The 20778-nt window shown below is 55.9% G+C and overlaps 8 protein-coding genes across 8 annotated transcripts; 3 read left to right on the top strand and 5 right to left on the bottom strand.

Moving 5' to 3' along the window:
- Positions 1–100: 100 nt before the first annotated feature.
- BAUCODRAFT_125525 (uncharacterized protein) lies at positions 101–3536 on the bottom strand (the record flags this gene model as incomplete). Its single annotated transcript, XM_007681537.1, has 6 exons — positions 101–1053; positions 1107–2756; positions 2921–3128; positions 3184–3302; positions 3364–3407; positions 3502–3536. 6 exons carry the CDS (start codon positions 3534–3536, stop codon positions 101–103), a joined length of 3009 nt encoding a protein of 1002 aa, XP_007679727.1.
- A 3544-nt stretch (positions 3537–7080) lies between these two features.
- Positions 7081–8844, top strand: BAUCODRAFT_253495 (uncharacterized protein). The gene has a single exon (XM_007681536.1). It carries the CDS (start codon positions 7514–7516, stop codon positions 8825–8827), a length of 1314 nt encoding a protein of 437 aa, XP_007679726.1. The 5' UTR covers positions 7081–7513; the 3' UTR covers positions 8828–8844.
- An 815-nt stretch (positions 8845–9659) lies between these two features.
- On the bottom strand, positions 9660–10604 carry BAUCODRAFT_150966 (uncharacterized protein; the record flags this gene model as incomplete). Its single annotated transcript, XM_007681535.1, has 1 exon — positions 9660–10604. One exon carries the CDS (start codon positions 10602–10604, stop codon positions 9660–9662), a length of 945 nt encoding a protein of 314 aa, XP_007679725.1.
- Positions 10605–10825: 221 nt separating this feature from the next.
- On the bottom strand, positions 10826–14365 carry BAUCODRAFT_253087 (uncharacterized protein). Its single transcript, XM_007681534.1, has 3 exons — positions 13952–14365; positions 13419–13901; positions 10826–13364 (listed from the first exon to the last, which is right to left on the bottom strand). The coding sequence occupies exons 1-3, from the start codon at positions 13966–13968 to the stop codon at positions 11048–11050; spliced, it is 2817 nt and encodes a 938-aa protein (XP_007679724.1). The 5' UTR covers positions 13969–14365; the 3' UTR covers positions 10826–11047.
- Positions 14366–14763: 398 nt separating this feature from the next.
- BAUCODRAFT_26917 (uncharacterized protein) lies at positions 14764–15272 on the bottom strand (the record flags this gene model as incomplete). Its single annotated transcript, XM_007680974.1, has 2 exons — positions 14764–15160; positions 15214–15272. 2 exons carry the CDS (start codon positions 15270–15272, stop codon positions 14764–14766), a joined length of 456 nt encoding a protein of 151 aa, XP_007679164.1.
- Positions 15273–16576: 1304 nt separating this feature from the next.
- BAUCODRAFT_114218 (uncharacterized protein) lies at positions 16577–17942 on the bottom strand (the record flags this gene model as incomplete). Its single annotated transcript, XM_007681533.1, has 2 exons — positions 17237–17942; positions 16577–17179 (listed from the first exon to the last, which is right to left on the bottom strand). Exons 1-2 carry the CDS (start codon positions 17834–17836, stop codon positions 16577–16579), a joined length of 1203 nt encoding a protein of 400 aa, XP_007679723.1. The 5' UTR covers positions 17837–17942.
- A 1044-nt stretch (positions 17943–18986) lies between these two features.
- Positions 18987–19571, top strand: BAUCODRAFT_76088 (uncharacterized protein; the record flags this gene model as incomplete). Its single annotated transcript, XM_007681191.1, has 1 exon — positions 18987–19571. A coding segment is annotated over one exon (585 nt), but the record flags the coding sequence as incomplete, so codon positions are not given.
- A 681-nt stretch (positions 19572–20252) lies between these two features.
- On the top strand, positions 20253–20767 carry BAUCODRAFT_76082 (uncharacterized protein; the record flags this gene model as incomplete). The annotated part of the gene is made up of 3 exons (XM_007681190.1): positions 20253–20369; positions 20412–20576; positions 20642–20767. 3 exons carry the CDS (start codon positions 20253–20255, stop codon positions 20765–20767), a joined length of 408 nt encoding a protein of 135 aa, XP_007679380.1.
- Positions 20768–20778: the final 11 nt, after the last annotated feature.

The raw sequence follows: 20778 nt of genomic DNA, 5'->3' as shown, positions 1-20778 counted from the left end.
CACCAGCTTGTATCATCGTCCCATGGAACAGCGATAGCTATCCATCAAATGCGTGGTATCTTTACGTTTCTTTACACCAACTTCTCTCCATGCTCATTCTCTAGTCATCCTCCGCCTCTTCCGATGACTTGCCGACAATCACCCACCTACTCTCACCATGCTCGTCGTTCTCGTGCTTGATGGCAAGCTTGCTGAGATGGCCGATGATGTTCTCCATTTGCGTGTCGTGGAGCGAGCGGTTCTTGCGGCCAAGATCGGCAAGACCTGGAATTTGGTTGAGGAGGAAGTAGGTGATGGCAACAAAGATGATGACACCGATCGAGTAAGCCCAGACGACCACAACGGTGACAACGTCCGTCCAGCCGTGAGGAGTCTGCCTGTGGTAGAAAGCACCCATGGGGCTGGGGAGGGGCTCGGTGGTGATGCCGCCGGACAGCCATCCGAAGATACAGAAGAGCGTGGCAAGCACGTCGACGACGAAGATGGCACCGACAAGTTGCCACGATGGAAGGGTGTTGGCACCGCGAGTGACGAAAATCAGCCAGTTCTCCGTAAGCGCGACCTCCAGGAAAAGGATTTCCTGGATGTTACCGAAGTTCTGGACAATACCGCCGCTCGGCAGGAAGAGGGTGCCACGGACGATCCAGGTAGCGATAGCGAGTTCGATACCGAGAACCACGGAGATCACCCAGATCTTCGGCAGCTGCCACTCGACCGGACGCTGTTCGGAGTGAGCGTTGTCGTACGCAATTGCGACGGTGGCCAAATCGGCAAAGAGGGCGATGAAGACAATCAAGTCGGCGCGGATGGTTTCTTGGATGACGATCATCGAGAAGACCAAGTAAATCTCCAAGTGGAGACACAGCGCAATGCGGTATTGAATGTAGGACTTCATGCGCTGGAAGATTTGACGGGCAGTCTTGATGGCGAACACGATGGTGCTGAGACCGGGGGCGAGGAAGACAATATCGGCGGCGGCCTGGGCAGCCTCGGAGGCACCTTCGACAGCAATACCGCAATCAGCCTTCTTGAGAGATGGAGCGTCGTTGACACCTGGAAATCATTAGCTGATGCTAAACCCTTCAGAGAACGCACCATGTGCTTACCATCACCAGTCATGGCAGTCAAATGGCCACGCTGCTGGAGCATTTCCACGACCTGGTACTTGTGCTCCGGGAAGACCTCAGCGAAACCATCGGCTCGCTCGACAAGATCGTGCTGTGTGCTGCCGGAGAGACCACCATGGATGAGCTTCTGGGAGTTGTAGACTTTGGTACCGAGGGCAAGCATCTTGCAAGTCTCCTTGGCGATGGCGATGGCGTCACCCGTAAGCATCTTGACGGGAACACCGAGCTGCTGAGCCTCAACAATCGTCTGAGCGGTGTCCTCACGCGGCGGATCGAACATGGAAAGCATACCGAGGAGAACCCACGGCTCGTTGTTCTTCTGATAGGCGACACCGAGCGAGCGGAATCCACGGCGAGCAAATTCGGTCGCCTTGTCCCTGAAGAGATCGGCTTGCTCCTTGGTGCAAGAGCTCAGATTAAGGATGGCCTTGGGCGCACCCTTGGCACAGGTGAAGCGATCACCGCGGAGCGTGCAGATAGTGGTAATGCGCTTGGAGACCGGGTCGAAGGGCGTGAACTTTTCGGTCTTCCAGTCGTCCTTGAGGATGTCACGAGCCTTCGGGTAGCGCTTGAGGGTAAGAATGGTGACCTTGTCGATCGGGTCAAGCGATTTAATGTTGTGGGAGGAGGCGAGAGCGGCGCAAGCCATCATCCAGTTGACATCCTCGCCCTCAGAGACGTACGGCTCACGGATAGAAAGCTGGTTGGCAGTGAGGGTACCGGTCTTGTCAGAGCACAGCACGTCGACACCGGCGAGCGATTCGATGGCGGTAAGCTTCTGGACAATGGCCTTCTGCTTGGCGAGGTACGCAGCGCCGACAGCCAGGGTAGTCGTGGTGACGACGGGCAGACCGACGGGCACACCGATGATGAACAGGATGAGCGTCCAGTGGAGGAGGTTGTTGTCGGACTCCGATGGAGTGGCAATCTTCAGGTGACGGAAGAAGCCACCAATCCAGGCAGCCAAAATCCAGAACATGACGAGAACGAGAAGCGCAGTGCCAATGCTGTTCATGATAGCCTTGAAGTGACCTTGATCTTTAGCACCCTGGACGAGAGTAGCAGTGCGACCGACGAAAGAGAACTTGGCGGAAGTCAAGCAAACAGCGTAGGCCTTGCCACGCTTGCAGCCGGTGGTGTAGTAGACGACGTCGCCCATGAACTTGTCGACAGCAAGAGATTCACCGGTGATGGCGGACTGATCGGTCGCGATGATAGAGTGACCTTGGTGGGCGACACCCTCACCCTCCTCACCCTCCTTCTCCTCAGAACCGGCCGGGTCTTCCTCGGGGTCAAGGGCATGTTGCTCCCTCAACTCCTTGTACTTCTCGAAATCTTCGGGGGTGTCGTAGTCGCAGATAAGGCGGGCATCAGCGGGGACAGTCTGGCCTTCTTCAATGATGACGATGTCACCAGGAACGAGCTCGCGAGCCTTGATATCTTGTTCTTGACCTTGGCGAATGGCGATGGCCTTCATGGCAATGTCACCCTTTAAGCTTGCGACGACATCTGCAGCCTGCTTCTCTTGGTACCAGCCGACGGCGGCGTTAAGCAAAAGAATACCAATGATGACACCAAGATCGATCCAGTCCCGAAGACCGGCAGCGAGGACGACAGCGACTTCCATGACTGCCAAGAATTAGCTGCAGCTCAATGTAAAGGCAAAATGGCCCGAGCTCGGAGCTGCTGAGCGGAGCTTGCAAAAAGCAACAACAGCGCCACCAACGGCCATTGCACGCGTGCAACACGCGAGAACAAGCCGACGTTGCGCGTGAAGGTGTAGGAAAACATACCATAAAGGATAGGACCAGTGAAGAACATCAAGAACTTGATGAAGAGATTCTCCTTCTCGGTGGTGATCTCGTTCCAGCCGAAGCGTCTCCGGCGCTCCTCAACCTGGGCGTTGGTGAGACCTTGCTTGATGTCGGCATCAAGCCACTCCTCTGGCACGACGCCAGCATCCTTGTCTGTAGCTTGAGCTGAGGTGCCCGATCGCCAAAACTGCACAATGGTCAGTAAGATACGCGCCGTGCGGAAGCCCGCGGAAGTCACATGCCTGCCACCAAGCCTTGTCCTTGTGCGCGTCGGCGCCATCTTTTGCCTGGTTCTCCGCCGAGTCGGCAGCGCGTGGATCTCTGTATGTGGAGATGTACTTTTGCAGAGCAGTGTACTCGTCTGACGTAATATACATGATTAGTGGGTGCATTAGTGAGGCTGTTGTGAGGTGTAAACATACCAAGATCCTCGATGTTGCCGGGCGCTTGAGACCACTTGCGCGACCTGAACACAGTCAAAACACATTCCCTGGCGGAGAGTGCGATGGATATGCTACTGCCGGAGAAGTAGCAATCACCATGGACCGAGATGCGCTCACCTTTCCTGCCCTTCCGGGCCTGAACCGTTTTCCATGTTTTTCTCGGAAAAGCTGACGCGCTGTCCAGCCATTCAGCTGTAGCGATGCCCAAGTAAATGGTCGCTGGCGATGGCCGAGCAGTGAGTGGAGATGGTCGCAAAGCGTAGGAGGGAGGAGAGCACTTTGAGTGAGAGGGAATCGGAGCTCTAGCTTATAAGAGAATGACGAGATAGCAAAGGTGGGAACTTCGCGGCTGCTCCCGGGCTTCGTCAGCGGCTCCTAAGGAAGCCAACTGCACCAAATACACCAGCGCCTCGCGGGCAAGAGGTAGTCCGTATGCGTCCGCAGAAACACACGGCCGAGTCTTGTGCGCCGTCACTGCATGAGCGATTTAACGGACTTTTCGCTCGCGTCGCCCTCGCCCCAAGGCTTTCCTGTTGGCCCTTCCACCGCTCGCTCAGTGGTCAGCGTGAAAGGCCCGAAAATGAAGCGTCTTCACGTCACTCTCCGATCAGCTAGCGGTGCCGCTTGCCGTGCGTGCAGGAAACGCCAGACCCATCACGGTAAGGCGATAGGTCCATGCGCGGGGTTTCAGCGACAGCGGTCTTATCCTGCGTATCAGAGCGAAGCCTAACCTGCCAGCCTCTTTTTGCGCCCGCGAGGTGCGCGATGGATCTGCCTTCCCCGCCGCGCAACAGTGACGTCGACCTGCTGCTGCAGGAGAAGGGCTATCGAAGATTGCGGACTGCATCACACGAGTACATTGGGACACGATACAGTATCTCGGTCCCGTCGCGTTCACCAGCTACGACAGCGCTGTTTTGAACCTTGGCTGGCGTGCTCAACGGCCGTCGGCTAAATAAACGAAAAACACTTTTGACCATTGTGGATCGGCTTTTCATTTCCGGCATCGTCTCACGCTCGCCCCAGCTCGGATAGTGGCACGCTGTGGGCACGAGAGAGCCCACAGACTTCAGGGCAATAGCCGGGCCGAAGTTCGCCGCGCAGATTGGCTACACTGTCAAGATTGAGTAATAGTAACCGCTCTGCGCGCTCAAAGTTTGTTGTTCATTATTCGGCGTCTTGATACGACCTTCAGACGCCTGTCCTTGCATTCCCTCCTTTCTGCAGGGCACGCACCGTCGAGTCTAATGCTTGCTCCGTGTCCATCGACTTGCTCGCCGTTGTGGTACATGTGCTAAGCCCAGCGCTTACATGTAGAATCTCCGCTGTTCGTCCGCCGCGCTCGGTGTCTGAGCTCCACTACTCTTTCGTGGCAGCTGTACAGAACACTCGAGTACGGATTATACGGCAGCTGTTTGGCATTTCCCAATTGCCCGGCTAAGCGGTGTATGTCCCAACAGATTTGTACCACAAGGTTGCATGATTTCTCCTGCCAGTGCAGTAAATGCCGCAATCCAAGCCGCCGGAGAGACCTCGAGGCGAGAAACAGAAGGCTTGACCGTCGCGGCGCCAACACCTCGCAAAACACATACATTACTGGGTATTACGCGGCTGAGAGCTTACCAACGTGGCACATTAATCTGTCGTGTGATGATCCCAATAACGAAGATTCGTCAACATGGAGACGATAACATTTCAGCACTGCAATGGCTGTTCGTCCGAAGCCGCAAGGCGCAAGGCCCAACATTGGACGCACCGAAGGTATCGACGATCATTGACCGATACTAAACAGTCACTTGCGCACACAGCTTTCAGTACTTCCAGCATACCTTGCCACAGCAGTAGCAACGACACCTACTTGCAAGAGGAAGAAAACCAGATGTCCACTTGCAGCTAAGTCAGCCCTTGCGTCGCTGCGTCAGCTTCCGAAGCGTCCGTCGTGCAAGTGTTCCGCAGCTTCCGCACAATATGCGCCGGATTACTGCGGCAACTTCGATATCAGATCTGATCTGAAACACATGTCTTCCGCATATACTGTCGCAATGCACTCATATCCGCGCATGAGCCGGCGACAAGGGCGCGTGCATCGCGGTCTACTGCTGCCCTCCTCCTCTACGCGCCCACGCTCATGCCTGCTTCTCCGTCTTACATTCGCACCTGCTATGAGACAATGGAACGAGCATAGCAAACGCACCTGCAATTCAAGTACGGGTAGGTGATTCTCGAGTTCAGGTGTCTATCATTTCTGTTGTTACTGTAACAATCTGACATGCATACACATTCCTTGTATAACCGGAGACGGAGCCCCGTGATGCCATGGCGACGAGCTCCTCGCCTGGGAGACAATCAAGAGTATCATTTCACCTCCGACCCTTCCACCGTCCAGCTTTCACAGTTCTGCCATCAATAGAGACACAAGCACCGTATTCCTTTACTGTTCTTCCCAAGCAGATGTCCCCAAATCATCGTTTTGCCAGCAGCGTGGAGCTGTGTCCATCGCATTGGAGGCTCCTGGCTCACAGAAGTAAGCGAGCGCGACTAAACACTCTACTGGCGAAGAAGAGTTCTTTAGGCTCCGTCCGTAAGGAGCAAGATCAGGCTATGACCGATTCCACGGCGTCAGATCCAGCTTTCATGCGGATGAGAGACTCAGACGACTACATCACCGCCCGCGCGCCGAACCCAAGGACGGGAGTCGTTACACCAAGTGGGTGCAGTCCTTGCGCTTCACCGATGCAGGCCTCGAGTACGACGGAGTCTCCTCCGGAAGACGGTCTTCAAATGCGTAAACGGCGGGACTTGCAGTCACCTTCACGCGACGTGATTGAACAACCGGCGGTGGACCGACTCACGGAGATGCGAAGTGTCAGCGCTGGAAATGTGCATAGATGGCGCGCCGAGGCTAACGGCTGGGTGTCGGAGCTTCTCCCTATCGCTTCGCCGCGTTGGACGAACGTTGTTGCTGGCGCTGAGCTTGGGAATGGGAATGGAAATGTCCAGCATGCTGTACGTGAGACATACGAGCAGGCTATGCGAAGGCTTTCAGCGCAGCAGATCCAGCTGCAGCCTGACGAGTGCCTGGGACGTGCCTCAGCGCAAGCGTACCGTCGGGAATACGCAGTTGAAGGAGGAGCAAAGCGAGTAACGGGCTACTTCACCGGCCAAGTGCAGCCGCCCGCAACTACCAAGGGTACCGTCGACACGAGAAGGCCTGTGTTCTCGTCGCCCCGCTCACAGTCACAGCCCTTCAGTACCGAGGCTGAAGAAACAACCATGACCAACTTTGCGCCTTTCTCGTCGCCGCGTACTCCTGCGCAACGCAAGTTGAAGGTCAAGGAAACCGCCCTCATGACCGTACACATGCCGTGTGCTTTTCGCGATGTCTCGCCACAAGCAGCTTGTACTTACGCGCCAATCCGTCGCAAGCCTGTGGGCTCAGCGACTGCATCGAATACGGCGAGTGTGATATATTGTAAGGGGCCTACGAATGACATGCTGGGAAGCGCAGTAGATTGGAAGGACGCGGTTAACGGGACCCGCTCATCGCCTCAACAACAAGTGCCAGGCGCGACGAGGGCGACGCGTAAAGTTGGGCAGACCAGACGCTGCTCCCTGGGCTGTCAGAAAGCGGAGGATAGCGACCAGTGTCTGAGCGATGCCTCTCGAACGAACAGCCTTCAGGAGCGGCGACTGTTCGACAGCAGCGTATCAGAAGCGAGACGGTTCGGTGCCAAGAGCATCTTTGCAGCTCTTTGCGAGAACATACCCTTCCGGAGACGTGGGCTGAAGGTGCAGCGGGAGGCAGAAGGAACGCTTTCGAGGAATGCCATCGTCATAGCGGCGCAGCTTCTAGCGGTGCTACTCGTGGTGACAATGGGGTGGAGGGTGTGTGCTGCGCTGCTCGCTGTGGTGAATGCTCTGCTATGGCCTGTCAGGGTGCCTTGGAGAGTACTTACTTGGCTGCTGGCAGGATGGTAGACGTAGCGGTCTGCATAACTCACGTGAAGCGTGCCAACTCTTGCCAAGCCCATGCGCTTTCACTTCAGTGCTTCCCCACAAATCGCGTGCACCTTCGCGACTTTACTCTCCCTCCATCATGTTCGCATGAAACTCGCAGTATAGAGCAAAGATGGCAACGTCCAACGGCACCACTCACGACGCACTCACACTCCTCCGTCACTCCATCGCGCAAGGCCGTACTCCCATTCCAAGCATCGACGCCGACCCTTCAACCGCGGCGGAAACGAGTCCGTCACTGGCACAAGCCGCATACCTCATTTTCAATCTACAAGATGCGCAACAAAGCCACCACACCCCCATCCCCCTTACCGAGGTTACTCGCTTTATCTCGCCCACTGTCGGCGACGAACCACTCGACCTCCGCTCCATCTACGTAGCATGGCAGAACAGGACCGAGAACATCAACACCTACATAGCCGCCACGCAAGCGCTGAACGACGAGCTACGAGCGTTAGGCAAGACGAAGGAGCGAGTAGTCAACCTCGTCTTTACTGAACGACTCAACCTCAACCAATGGCTTGCTGGGGAGATTGGAGAAGAGGATTGCGAGTTCATCCGCAGTCTGGACGCTACCAAGGCAACCCGCGCTGAAGCGAAAGACGCGGCAGAGACTGCGAAAGGCGGCGAGGATGTTGAAATGCGTGATGCGGGACTCATGGACGGCGAGGCGGCGAAGCGAGAACAAGAGCGGTTACGAGAAATCTACGCTGCAGAACGCAAGATGGGCGATCGAAACGTGGTGCTCCGTGGCGTCAAAGTGCAAGACTTCGGCGATGTCAGGAAGAAGTATAGTATCCTCTTCTTCGGCAAGTCGAAACCGGGTCTTCCTCCCGTGGGTTCCGCACCAGCGCCACCACTCACCGCCAACCCCGCCCTCCGACCGCCAGTAAAACCAGCACAACCCGGGCGGAGACCCGAGCCCATCATCCTGCTCTCCCCCTCTGCCTCTAGCCTCCTGCGCATGCCGAACATTAAATCCTTCTTGGAAGAAGGCATCTACACTCCTCCCGACTCCGGCAGCGCAGCATCCAATATCCTCCACCTAACCCGCAGCATCCCCTCCCTCGCCCCCACCAATCAAAACAGCAAACCCATCCGCTTCATCCTGCTTGACGACCCCTCCCAATTCCGGCCCGACTATTGGGACAGGCTGGTCGCTGTGTTCACGACTGGCCAAACATGGCAGTTCAAGAACTACAAGTGGACGCAACCCGCCGAGCTCTTCTCTCACGCCTTAGGCATCTACGTCGGATGGAAGGGGGAATTGGTTCCGGAGAGTGTCAAGGGGTGGGGCAGGGGCGTGATGGTGGTCGGCATTGATAAGGGTGGGCAGCGCTGGCGGGATAGGGAGGTGGTGGAGGAGGTGTGGAGGGGGATTGAGGGGAGGATGAGGGAGATGGGGTGGGGGAGGGAGCAGAGGTGATGCATTGTAATGTATGTTTGCCTGCTCGGTATTGCTAAGCGTTCAAGCCGGTGTTGGACGGTGCTTGTTGGGTACGTGGATCGGACTTGGCTGTCCTCAATGACGGGACAGCTACCAAAGGCTTCATGGGAAGCCCAAAAGCCTTCTCTTTGGACATCAAACTGGGGACGATGGTCTCTTCGCACCGACTCACCCATGCGATCGTGCTGTTCCCACTCTCGTAAACAGTCGTGCAGTGCCATGGGCAGACGAAAGGCATATGGCATGTGTAATGACAAAGGGGGTTCTTTGGCAATGCATCGTGGAGATTTACGCCGTCCCCGTTGCCGTCGACGAAGCAAAAGGTGCGTCTGAGGCGAACAGGGGCACATCGCACGTCTAACGGCGAGGAAATCGTTCAGTGACGTTACGTGTGACTGCACTGTTCCCATTGCCGCCGACAGCCTTGTAGTGCTCATAGGGTCAAGAAGAGCGTGTTGCAGTGGCATGGCACGGGAGTTGATCAGCAATGGTCCATGTGACGATGTGCGATTCCCAATATCGTAGGCGGCCTTGAGCTGGTCATGGACGAATGAAGCATATATGTTGGTGTGAAGGCAAGAGGGATCGTTCAGCGGCAGTCAGACTGATCATATACTACTCTCAGTATCGTTGATGGGCTTGGAATGCTTATGGGCCGGTGAAAGGCGTATTGCGTGAGTATGGGAAAGGGATATCTTCAGCAATGGCGTTTACAATCCTGCGCGAAGTGCTGTACAAGCTCCTACATACAAGAAGCAAGCCAAGCAGCACCAGACACGAGTACGCAATCCCTGTTTCACAGTTGTTTCTATCAGCCCTCATCGCTGCAGCAGGTCAGTGACACAGCACCATTGTGATCCGCCGCCCTCCACTCCTCCAACACCTCCCCCTTCACCACCCCCGTTCCTGGCACAATCTGCCCTCGAATCTCCACCTCCCAGCGCATATACCGATGTCCTAAACACTGCGCCGCGGCACGTAAAGCGCACATACAATCGTACCACATCTCCGCGTCCCACTTCTCCTTCTCCGCCTCGGCGCTGTCGCGGCGCTTGCCCTTACCCCTAGGCCTACCCTTGACCTTGACCTTGACTTTGTCCTTGATGTTCGTGTTGATGGCCGGTAAATTCCATGTCCCGTTTCCCGCCACCCTAACCTCCAATGCCGTCCCTGCGCACATAGCGACCACATCCTTCGCCTCGCTAACCCTGTGCGAGTCACCCATGGCCAGAGCGTCAAGCGTGCGAAGGCAGGAGTTGATGACATTACGCCTGAGATGCCGTTGATCCTTCTGCGAGGTGGTAGACATATTGCCATGCCCCAGCTCCAGTGCGGCGAAATCGACAACACGCCCACCGTAGCGTTTCCCGATGGTCAGCTCGAGGAAGCGCAGAGTCTGCTCGCCCACGGAGAAGAGACGGGTGAGATATTCTTCCGTCATTGGACCTAGGTACTCGATGCCTTTGACAACGGCTTCGAGAAGGCGGAAGGCGGTGTCAGTGCGTGCGAGGTAGGCTCCGTCCGCATCGGTGCCTAGGTCTGACTCTGGAGCGAGGGAAGAGTTGGAGGTGAGCAGGGTGGTCAGTTGGTCGTGAACTGAGAGGACGAAATTCAGCTGTTTGCCGCCACGGACATAGGGCACAACGGCTTTGAGGAGGGCATTTGGGGCATAGATCCAATGGAGTGGGGTGTCGTCGTCGTCGCTGTCCCTGTTCGCTTGATGGGCCGGTCGGTCTTTGGAAGCTTCGGGTCCCATATTGGGTGGATTTCGGGGAATAGCTGACGGTGTACCGTTTTCATTCAACTCAATGACTCGAAGAGAGCTTGCAAATATTGAAGCCGCGACACGGTCTTCTTGACTTGACGGTGACGGAGGCGCAAACGGTGGCGGGAACGTGCAGGACAGTGGAGTCTTCTCACTGACAGGTCGGGCCAACACTCTGTGCACTGACTCGTTAGCTATACCAACGCCGGTAAGACTACGATGGTATCCAGCAGCAGCAGCAGCGGTAGCAATTGGTCGTTGTGAATGTTGTGTTGTGAATGTTGTGTATGTGATGTGACCATGTCCTCGAGGACTCGAATGAAAAGATAGATACAAACCGTGTGCGCTGAGTCAGCCCCTTGTATAACATAGCAACCATGTAGTGACCCTGAACGCACTTGCTTAGGAAGGAGCGAGGCGGGAGCGCCTTCTTGTCACTCCTCATCATCATCATCATACCACGCATCCCCACTTTGTCTCCGCCCACTCACATCCGCCCTCCCGACACTTCCACCACTCTTGTTCCGCTTCACTTCCTCAACCTTGCCCTCATACACAATCACCGGCTCTGGTAATTTCGTCCCCACCCGCTGCACCTTCTTCATGCTCATTCCCGTCTCCGTCCCGGTTCTTGTCATGGCCAAGGTCGGCTTCTGTTTCTCTTTTCGCTTCCACCCATGCAACGGACAGATACCTCTTCCACCACTCTTGTGCATGGGGCTGAGCGGACATAGCGGACTGCTGGGGAGATGGTCCGGGACGTCTTGTTCGTAGCCAAGTTGCACGTCGTCGGCGTCAGAGTCGTTGAGCGCATCCTCCACCAACGAGCGTATCAGTAGCTGTTCGGCACGCCGCGTATTAGCGACGCGCTGACTGTACGGCGTTTGGTAGAAGTTGGTCACTTCGGTGTTGTACTGCAGCTTTGGAGAGGGCTTGGCAGCAGGCTTGGCCACCATGGCGACAGAAGACTTCTTCCGCAGCTTGTTCGTTGGTGGACTCGTCATGGTCGTAAGGAACGTTGAGGTGGAGGCTTTGTGCGGCAAGCCTTGACGACGGTGCATTGGTTCCGGTTCCGCAGACTCTGCCTCCCTCAGTACAGGGGCAGCCATGGAAGTCTTGCGCAGGTCGAGGAAGAAGTTCTTGAAGACGCTGCGTCGAACGCCACTGTCTCTTGCCCCGGGTTGTTTCTCAGGCGGATGGCGGATGGTGGAGTGGTTAGCAGACACTGATTTGACCACGCCGGCGCCGGTCAGTGGCGTTTGATAGTACGTTTGTCCATCACTTGATCTGTATGGCTGTTGCGGTCTGGTGACAGCTTCAGACGTTACGGCGGGTACGATACTTGTCCCCGAGAGCACAGCGGGTAGTTCAAGCTCCTCAATGTCCGCAACGGTCGATCGTTGCCTCAGCCTTGGCCTTGACCGAGTGCGGTTCATTGGGGATACGGCTAAGCTGTCGCTGGACGCTTGCGACATATCCCGTCGGTGCAAAGCAGGCCGGCGGTGTGGGATAGGCTCTAGAGGGCTGATTGGAGTCGTGCCCGTTGACGACTCGGAATCTTGAGACCGGTGCTTGCCGTGCTTCGGCATGAAGTAGGCAGGTAATGCGATGTTGGGAGGTAGCGACTGCATTGATGACCGCCCGTGCGTTGGCGGCGACTCATCTGGTGGGCTGACGGAGATGCCAGGCGCTGTAGGTGGTCGCATTCGCTCAGTGCCGCTGTGAGGTGCTTTATGCGTACCCTGAACGACTGTGGATCTGTGGAAGGCATGAAGAAAGGCAAGAGACCTGCGTCTATGCGGCTGAGACGGTGCCAGCATGCTTGGCTGCAGTGGTGTTACGGGCTCGGGCAGAGTGAGCATGCTCTGTGGTGAAGGCACCGCACTGGGTATCATGGTTGGTGTGAACTCTTTCATGAACACGGTGTCCTCCCCGAATGTGCGAAAGTAAGATTCGCCATGTCGAAAGTGCGAGCGGTCGGGTGAGCTGGGCTCGACGTTTGGAGGAGTGACGTCGTGGTGGCTTGTTGGTGCTGCTAGATGTGGTTGGCTTCTGGGAGGCATTTGCAGGAACAAGCTGCCAGGCCGCCGTTGTGAGCGATCACCAGATTCTCTACTCCTCGAGCGCGCTCTACCCGGCGTCTCGATCCTGACTTGCCGAGCTCGTGGCGAGCTGGACAGATCGTCAAGTGTGGGTGTTTTGAGTAAGCGAGGCCTTGCTGGGGGCGTCCGGGGTAAAGTAGATGGTGCTGTCTTCAAGCTTGACTTTGCCGGCTGTTGTACGCTAAGGCTGACTAAGGGTGCTGGCAGGTCACTGGCCGGAACTGTGGTTTTAGAAGCTGGTGTTCGGCCCCAGTCGGGAGGCCGCTCACGTGCCAATGCTGTTAGCGAAAGCGTCTGCCGTAGATGTGGCAGAGTAGGTGGAGGAGAGGATATCGCCGTATCCTGAACAACTCTAGGTCTGCAATAGGAAGATGAGCGCCTCGTGAGTGGCTTCTTCGGTGGGACATCAGGGCGCTCACGGAGATGCTCAATCGGTTGACTTCGCTTCTTGAACAAGCGCAAGTCTGGTCTGTTGTTACGCAGGAAGTACGCGAAGCTGCTGGCTCGAGAGATGGTTGACGCTGCAGAAATACCAGTACCACGAGACTTGCCGGACTGCGGCGTGTCCGCCGAAGAGCCGTCCCGATTGTTCTTCTCTGACTGCTTGTCCTGTTCCGATGATGGTCCATCGCCTGAAAGACTGGAGACACTGATGAAATCTTTCGTTAGCCTGCTTCCTTGGATAAAGGTGATCAAGACTTACTGAGATGAGCGGCGGGATGCTAAAAGGTTATGCAGGCGTGCAGCTACTGACGTCTTTCGTGCTAGATGATACGCGTATGGGGACGGTGTACACTGGCGCGCATTTGACATCAAAAGGTCGGCATCGGCCCCAACACACCCTCCTAAGAGCTGTGATGGTACCGTCTCGGTGGCGGATGACCGTGGTGGCGGCGTTGGCGATCGCGATCCAGATCCTGGTCGTAAGCGTGCGACCTCGGGTGGTAGTTCGAGTCGTTGTCTAGGTAGGCCACGTGGCGCCGATCCCGATGGCGTGAGGACGAGTGATGCCGATGGCGATGATGCCGGTCTCGAGGCAGGTGGGCTACCTGAGGCGGAGAATGCGATCGCTGTCTGATCCTCGGCAGATGTGCGCGAATGTCGTCTTTGGCGCGCCGCTCCATCTTTGCTACGTCGTGGTTGAGCTTCTCTTTCTCCTTGGCACTGTAATTCTTGAAGCACATCACTGGCAGCACAGTCAGTCATATCTGCAGCAAGTACGAAAGGGAGTAGTACCTGGGTAGATGCTGCATATTCCCGCGACCGCTAGGGATACGAACAAGAAGATAGCGCGGCGGTAGCTCTTCTCTTCTTGCACTGGGTGATGGAAAGCTGACATGATGGGAGATGTTGTAGGAGCTTAGGGGGGGTGTTGAGACTGCTAGCGGTGCATCCAGAGTTGTTCGTGACCCGATGCTGAGTACTGTTATGATAAAGGCGACGAGATCTAAAGAGCCTTCGAGACGTCTGTGTTCATCACTTGAGGTCACACACAATGTTGTGAGTGGTTACAGACGTGCAAGCACGATGTGACAGCGGCAAGAAGGCTGTGTAGGCAGATCTTGGTCAAGGCGACCTTCACTTTCGACTGAGTGTGCGGAAGGTGTAAGCAGCGTCAATATTGGGTTTCGTTGCCACGTGCGCAACAGCCGGCCATCGGAGGTCGAAGCGCCCAAGGCTGTCAGTTAAGGAAGGCACGATCGGTCAGCATCTTCGAGCGTTGTGGACTCAAGGGACGATTCTCATCGTCAAAGCGATCCGCTAAGCATTTCCATGCAATCCCAAGCATGATCGCTATGTTGCTTTGGACCGACGAGGGTACTATCCTGCCCCAGTTGAGGCGAAGGACCCGGTGTACAATATCGAGCCTTGGCAGGCTTAGGTGCAGCTTTCATCGTGTTGTCGCAGTCTACCAGCGCGTGATCGTGTACGACGAATAACGAACAACCCGTTCTCCGGTCTTTGCACCTGTCATGCACCTACCTACCCAAGCGACTGCAATGAGATGCAGCGCCGTTTGAACAAGAGTGTAGCTCCTCTCGCCCATATCACCTCGTCAGCCATACCCACGTCACATTCACCCTTCCCTCCGCGATCGATGCCATGTGTTTGAACACGCCCGTGCTGGTGTCCAGATCGTTCGGTTGACACCCAGTACACCTGTCGACCACCGTAAGATCGACACTCCTCTCCGCGTTGACCTCCGCATCCCAGCGCGTAGCCCTGACCATCTGCCCACACAGCGGGTTGTTGTTGCTGTTACCTCCGGTGGCGGATGACGAGCCGGCCGCGTCGAAGATGATGTGAGAGACCGACACTATGTAGTCGTTCTCGCCGTTCATTTGACCGCACGCGCCCAGAAGTTTGGTTGGGCCTTCCAGATAGTACGTTAGCTCGCCGTCATAGATCTCTTTGCCAGCAGGGAGGCCTAGGGCTTCATCGGACCTGCAGCATTGTTAGTACCGAGGAGCATCCCTATACACGCGGCGCCTGAGTACCTGGAGCGAAGCGTCAAGCCAGCCGCAAGGCCGATCGTGAGTCCGAGTAGTATCAGCATGATGGCGAGCAGTATGGTGAAGAAGATGGGCCGGCTCAAGCCCAAGTAGCGGCGATGCGCAGAGCCTTTTGTGTTCACGGACCGTTTACCTATGACTTGCCATTCGGGCAGCTTGTGTTTCGCGTCTACGCTGGGCCTTGATGGATCTTGGTTGACCGCTGCATCGTCCCACTCTGGGATCTCGATCTCTGCTTTGAGGTGGCAAGGGTGTTCCTCGCAGCCATGATGATCAGGCTGGAAACAGGTCGCTCTCATGGAGCGCATTACAATCGTGAGATGTGGTCTCCTTCACAGGTATACCAAAAATCTACGTTGGCGCGCCATATGCCGCAGAAGGTTCAGTGGCAAGCTTCACATTATGACTGACTCGAGCCACGTCCATCATTGCTATGGTGGAGAAAGACTTAGGAACAGGCAAGTCATGGTTAGTTAGTGATGGAAAGTAAGCATGCAATTTGGGGGCGTACGAAGATTAGGCCCGTGCGTACAGCCAAGCCGATGCCCGCCAGTTCGAGCTTCAGTGCAGCTATGGCGGCATTGTTTGAAGTTATCAACCTCATACAAAGTTACTTTAGAGATGAATGTAGTCAGTTCTAACCCGAGATCACCACGTACTCGCGTCCTGAGCTGTTGTATAACATGAGCTATTGTATAATAGGCTGATAGGGTTCTAAATATGACACCATGTCGTCCCGGTTGGAGTATCATACACCATAGCGAAGACTGCTCCGTTGGTGGCCCGTATGTAAGAGTTTGCCAACAGTTGGCACAATGATCGAGCTCTTTTCGGATCTGTCAACTATGAGTGTAAGGAATGACACGGCGAACGGCACGCGTATGCTTTCGAAGTAGAGTGCGGAATCTATTAGTGCCACAGAGAAGTATGTTATGATGTGAAGAATTCCGGTAAGTTGATGCGGCGAATGAGAGCGGAGACTCGATGTGACAAGAGTGGAAGGTACCTACGCTGAAGCCCGACGAAATGCTTGTGAAGCTCTCCCGTGCAGCGTCGCTATGTCACGGCGAGGTGGTCAACCAAGCCGAACTACCAACCACTCATCATTAACAGCTGGTCAAGCGTTTACCACTCTGCACCGCTCTTTCCGTCAACGTCCCGAGGATACTGGTGCGGCTTGGTGCCAGGTAGCCTGTGGGATAGTCATACAAGTCGCAAAGAAAAGTGCATGCATTCACGGAAGCCAACCAAACAGTATGGCTTCCGATCGTCAGCCGCTGCTTGTTGGATGTAACGAGCCTGCAATTGTGAGCCACGTCAGCATGGACCATCGCAGCTTGACTGCATCTCAGTAATCTTCGACCTGTGACCGCAGGTTGTAGCCTCGCTCCATTGGTTCAGTCTCTGCCTGGAGCTTGAGAAGGCTCGTCACAGACTCTTGGAGCCCGACACCGCGAGCTTTCGCCTTCTGGAGGTAATGAAGTGCCTTTTGCTTCTGATGCTGAGCTTCCTCTCGCTGGCGTTGTGCTTCTCCATCGTCGCTGTGAATGTCGTCTTTGCTGTCTTCATCGCCGCCCCCTAAGGGCTCAGCAAGCGTCGTGTGCAAGTCACTCAGCCACAGGCCAACCATGCCACGCAGCTCTAGTAGTGGAACTGCCGTATCGTACGGTGGAGTCATAAGAAGGTCGTCCAGACGTTGCGCAATCGCTTTCGCTTCTTGTAGCTCATTTCGGCGTATGTCATTAAACGAGGCGTGATCGTCTGGTGTATTTGCCTGACGAGCTCGCCTCGAGCGATCCTCTACTTCATAGATCCAGACACTGAACAATGCAGGATAGAATGTGAGTGCATTGATACCGTACTGGTTACGCGGCGTATGCGGGTATTGCAGTATCAGGCGCTCATAGTAGTCCCGCGCAAGCCTGAAGCCTTCGTTGGTGAAGGGTGAGGTCTCCGACTCCGGTTGACCTGCGTCTGCAAGCGGAGAGGTGTCGCTGCCATGATCTACAGCTTGCTTAGATAGTAGCGATTGGCCTTTGGCACCGCGCCGCAATAAGAGTTCTGCTCCAATACCCCACCGACCATACTGTCTCACATCCATACCACGACCATCCACCTCAACACGCAACAGCAGACCCCACGCTCTGGCGGCTCGTTCCCAGTCACCACGGAGCATGCATGTATGCAGCAACGTGGTCAGATTGTCAATGTGACGTCGTTTCAGAGACGTGTTGGGATCATCCGACGTGACTCCGGGAACGTATAACGGCGGATTCAGTGCGGCCAGATCACTGGCAACGGCTTGCTGCGTGTCAATGTTCTTCACAGCAGCATGAGGGAATGGTGTGGGCGGTAGAGGCTCTTCACGAGAATGGCCAGCTACGAAGTACGGGTCCGTTCGCTTGACCGGATGTTGGAAGGCGGTTTTGGCATCATGGGCAGCAGACTCTAAAGATGGAGAGGAGGCAGTACTCAACTGCGCATCTTGATCAACGTCCTCTTCCGAGGCGCCAGCCTCCCGCTTACGTTTTCTTGCGGACTTGACTGCCTCCGAGACACTCGGCTTATGGCTTTTGGTAGGTCGGAATATGGGCGCAAATATCGACATGGCCTGGCACAACCAGCCTTACCCCAACCTACCGTTAAGCCCAAGGTTCTGTCTTGTTCGGTGTCTTATGTATAGTAATATCAGTGCGTCATAACCAGGCTGTGTCTCAGACAGTCTGTCTGTGAATCCAGCAACTCGATGTCGAGGATGGACAACGCCACCCATTGGTCAGCGGCGGGAGCGTAGCCGCAAGCGCATACATGTAACTGTACTAGTGGACCAAGCACGAGCACACGTGAATCGGGCTGCCTCACGCACAACTCGCATCTGACCACTCCATCTCTCACCACCACCTAGCCTCACGCGGCATTCACATTCACAGCCAGCCCGATACAACATCGCTGATATCATTACTCATCTTCACTGTTGACCTCTACGCTAACTCACTGGGCATGACATGACGATGCACAAGGGCAGCCGACTGTAGCCGCCAGTTTATCAAACAAGCATGAAGCTGTAGATGGTCACATTGTTTGCCCTTCGCGAGTGATAGCTAGTAGTCATGGGCCAGAGTACATCGCAGCCGGAGCGAACTTCGGAGGCGAACAGGGAGAACAGGAGGTCCATCTTGCGCCAGTCCATCAGGCACTCAACGGTGGAAGAGGACGGCTTACTGCGAGGAGAGCATGGCAGCGCGAGGCCGCGGCCGCGGGTACGAGCCAACAGCACAAACAGGCTATCCCAGCTACTCCGACCAACATCACGTGCTGGCGTAGAAGCCTCGACCAGCGCTCAGCCTACCCACTCCGCCCAGCCTGCCGGCTTACGACGTACAGCGACACGAGTGCGGAACCTCTTAGCCCGGAACGATAGCATACGCAGACCGATGAGCGAAGCAAGACCGGCGCTTGGACTGCTGCAACACCGCACATCGTACGTTCGCGCGGGAATGAATCGCGATGGCGCCGACTATTATCCGCCTCGACTTCCACCCATCGACGTCAGCTCCACATTCGACGACGAAGCTTTCATTCCATCAGATCAGCCAGAGCCACTCGCTCGCTCAAACTCGAGCCGGCGAGCGCAAGCAGCTGCCTCGTTTAACGCGCTTAGATCGCACAGACCACTAAGAACCATCACATCATCATTCCGGCGACGAAGATCGCCAGCGCCAAGTTCGACAAGAGCAGCACACGAAGATCAGGCTGCAATGCTTAGTCGCCTACTTTCAGTGGCAGCGGCGGCTACAGCAGCCACACTCATTGGGGATGACCATCAAGCGCTTAGTGAGGCTAGAAGTCTTACAAGCAGTGCAGGGATGGGTGATCTTGGTGGTGGCGGAGAAGATGGCAGCTTTGATGGGTTCCTCAGAGCGCTACAGAATGGTCGCATAGCGTCAGCATTACGGCAAGGGAGGGAGAACGACAGTGATAGCCCAACACAGGAAGGACCGCTCAACTTTTTCCGCATGTTCCGCTTCGGTCCGGCTGGGAGTAATAGCCCGACACCACTAAGCACCGGCTTAGGCGACCCGAGTGAAGCAGCCGACGCAGCAGGCTCGGAAGGGCGGATGGTACCCATCATTATAGTAGGCATCAGGTCCATCAATCCAAACTCGAGCACAGGACCAGGCTCAGCAGCCGACGACCTACCACCATTCATTGACGCTCTAGGCAACTTCCCGAGCCCGCTACCTGCAGAGGCGCTTGGCGAACATGCGCATGATAGTATCGATTCAATACTGCGCCCGCCGCAGAACGGGACGTCGTTCAGACACCGCAGGCGCGCGAGTATGGGTGCATTCAGCATGAGCCGTAGTAGGATCAACGACCGCTTGGACGATCAGCGTGACCACCGCTCGCCGGATAGGAGACGGGAGAGACCTTGGAGCATTGCGAGCTCATCAAATCTCGAGCCGAGGCCACCGCCGGCAACGCCAGCCAGTCCAAGTCCAGAACTTAGCAGAATCTCGAGCCGGACAGGCACGCCGAGTCACTCACGGCCCGCATCGTTCATTGCGAACAGCGTGCGTGACTTCGGTGTGGACTCGCGGAGGAATAGCGCAATCCACCGAGCATCCGCGGCAAGCCCTCTGAGCTCGCATACTGAGGAGACATCATCCCTCCACTCCACTCATTCAGCCACCAATCTCCTCTCAGCGGGCGATGACGCAGGTCTCTTTCGCCTCAACGCACACAGACGCTCCGACACAGCGCCAAATATCCACTACCCACGCTTCTCATCTGGCCATCCGCGCCGAAATGGTGTGGTAGAGCCGGACAATCTGCCACCACTCTCACGAACAAGCACCTCAAATGCTACCGATACGTCAGCTTCGAACACCAACACGGAAGGTCGACCGAGTAACAGTGATAGCCGGAGCTGGATCATCTATGTACTTGGCGGCTCGTATCCGGAGAACCACCCGATCCTCACCACGCCGAGCCTGTTCACGGAAAACCCGACGTACGAGGACATGATGCTGCTTTCGGCACTGCTTGGCCCTGCGAAAGCGCCGGTGGCAAGTGAGGAGGATGTAGAGAGTGCTGGCGGTGTCTACAATATCATCCTCTTTAAGAGGCCGGCGGAGGGCGTGCCGGGTACTGGATCTGCAGACAGCAAAGTAGCGGAAGAGGTCGCAACAGGCACGCTTATGGCTGTAGCATCAGAAGGCGACGACCGCGTTAAGCTGGAAAGCGGCCAGCGCTGCCTGGTTTGCTTGTGCGACTTCGAGGTAGCGGAGGTGTGCCGCAAGCTGGTCAAGTGCAAGCATTTGTTTCACAAGGAGTGCATTGATCAGGTAAGTGGCAAAGCCGAAGCACATCCTCTCCCGCGGACAAGCTTATAGCTAACAATGTATTGCAGTGGCTCACACAAGGACGAAACTCGTGCCCTCTGTGCCGAGGCCAGGGTGTGGACGAGAAGGAGAAGCCTTCTACTCCCACGCCTGATGGCACTCCCGCCAATCCCGCCGAACTGAGCGCTAATTGATGATGCGGAAG

This window comes from Baudoinia panamericana, assembly GCF_000338955.1.
Source record: "Baudoinia panamericana UAMH 10762 unplaced genomic scaffold BAUCOscaffold_11, whole genome shotgun sequence".
Classification (NCBI taxonomy): Eukaryota; Fungi; Ascomycota; class Dothideomycetes; order Mycosphaerellales; family Teratosphaeriaceae; genus Baudoinia; species Baudoinia panamericana.
Note: the sequence above shows the minus strand (reverse complement) of the source record. Positions and strands in the feature narration are given on the sequence as shown.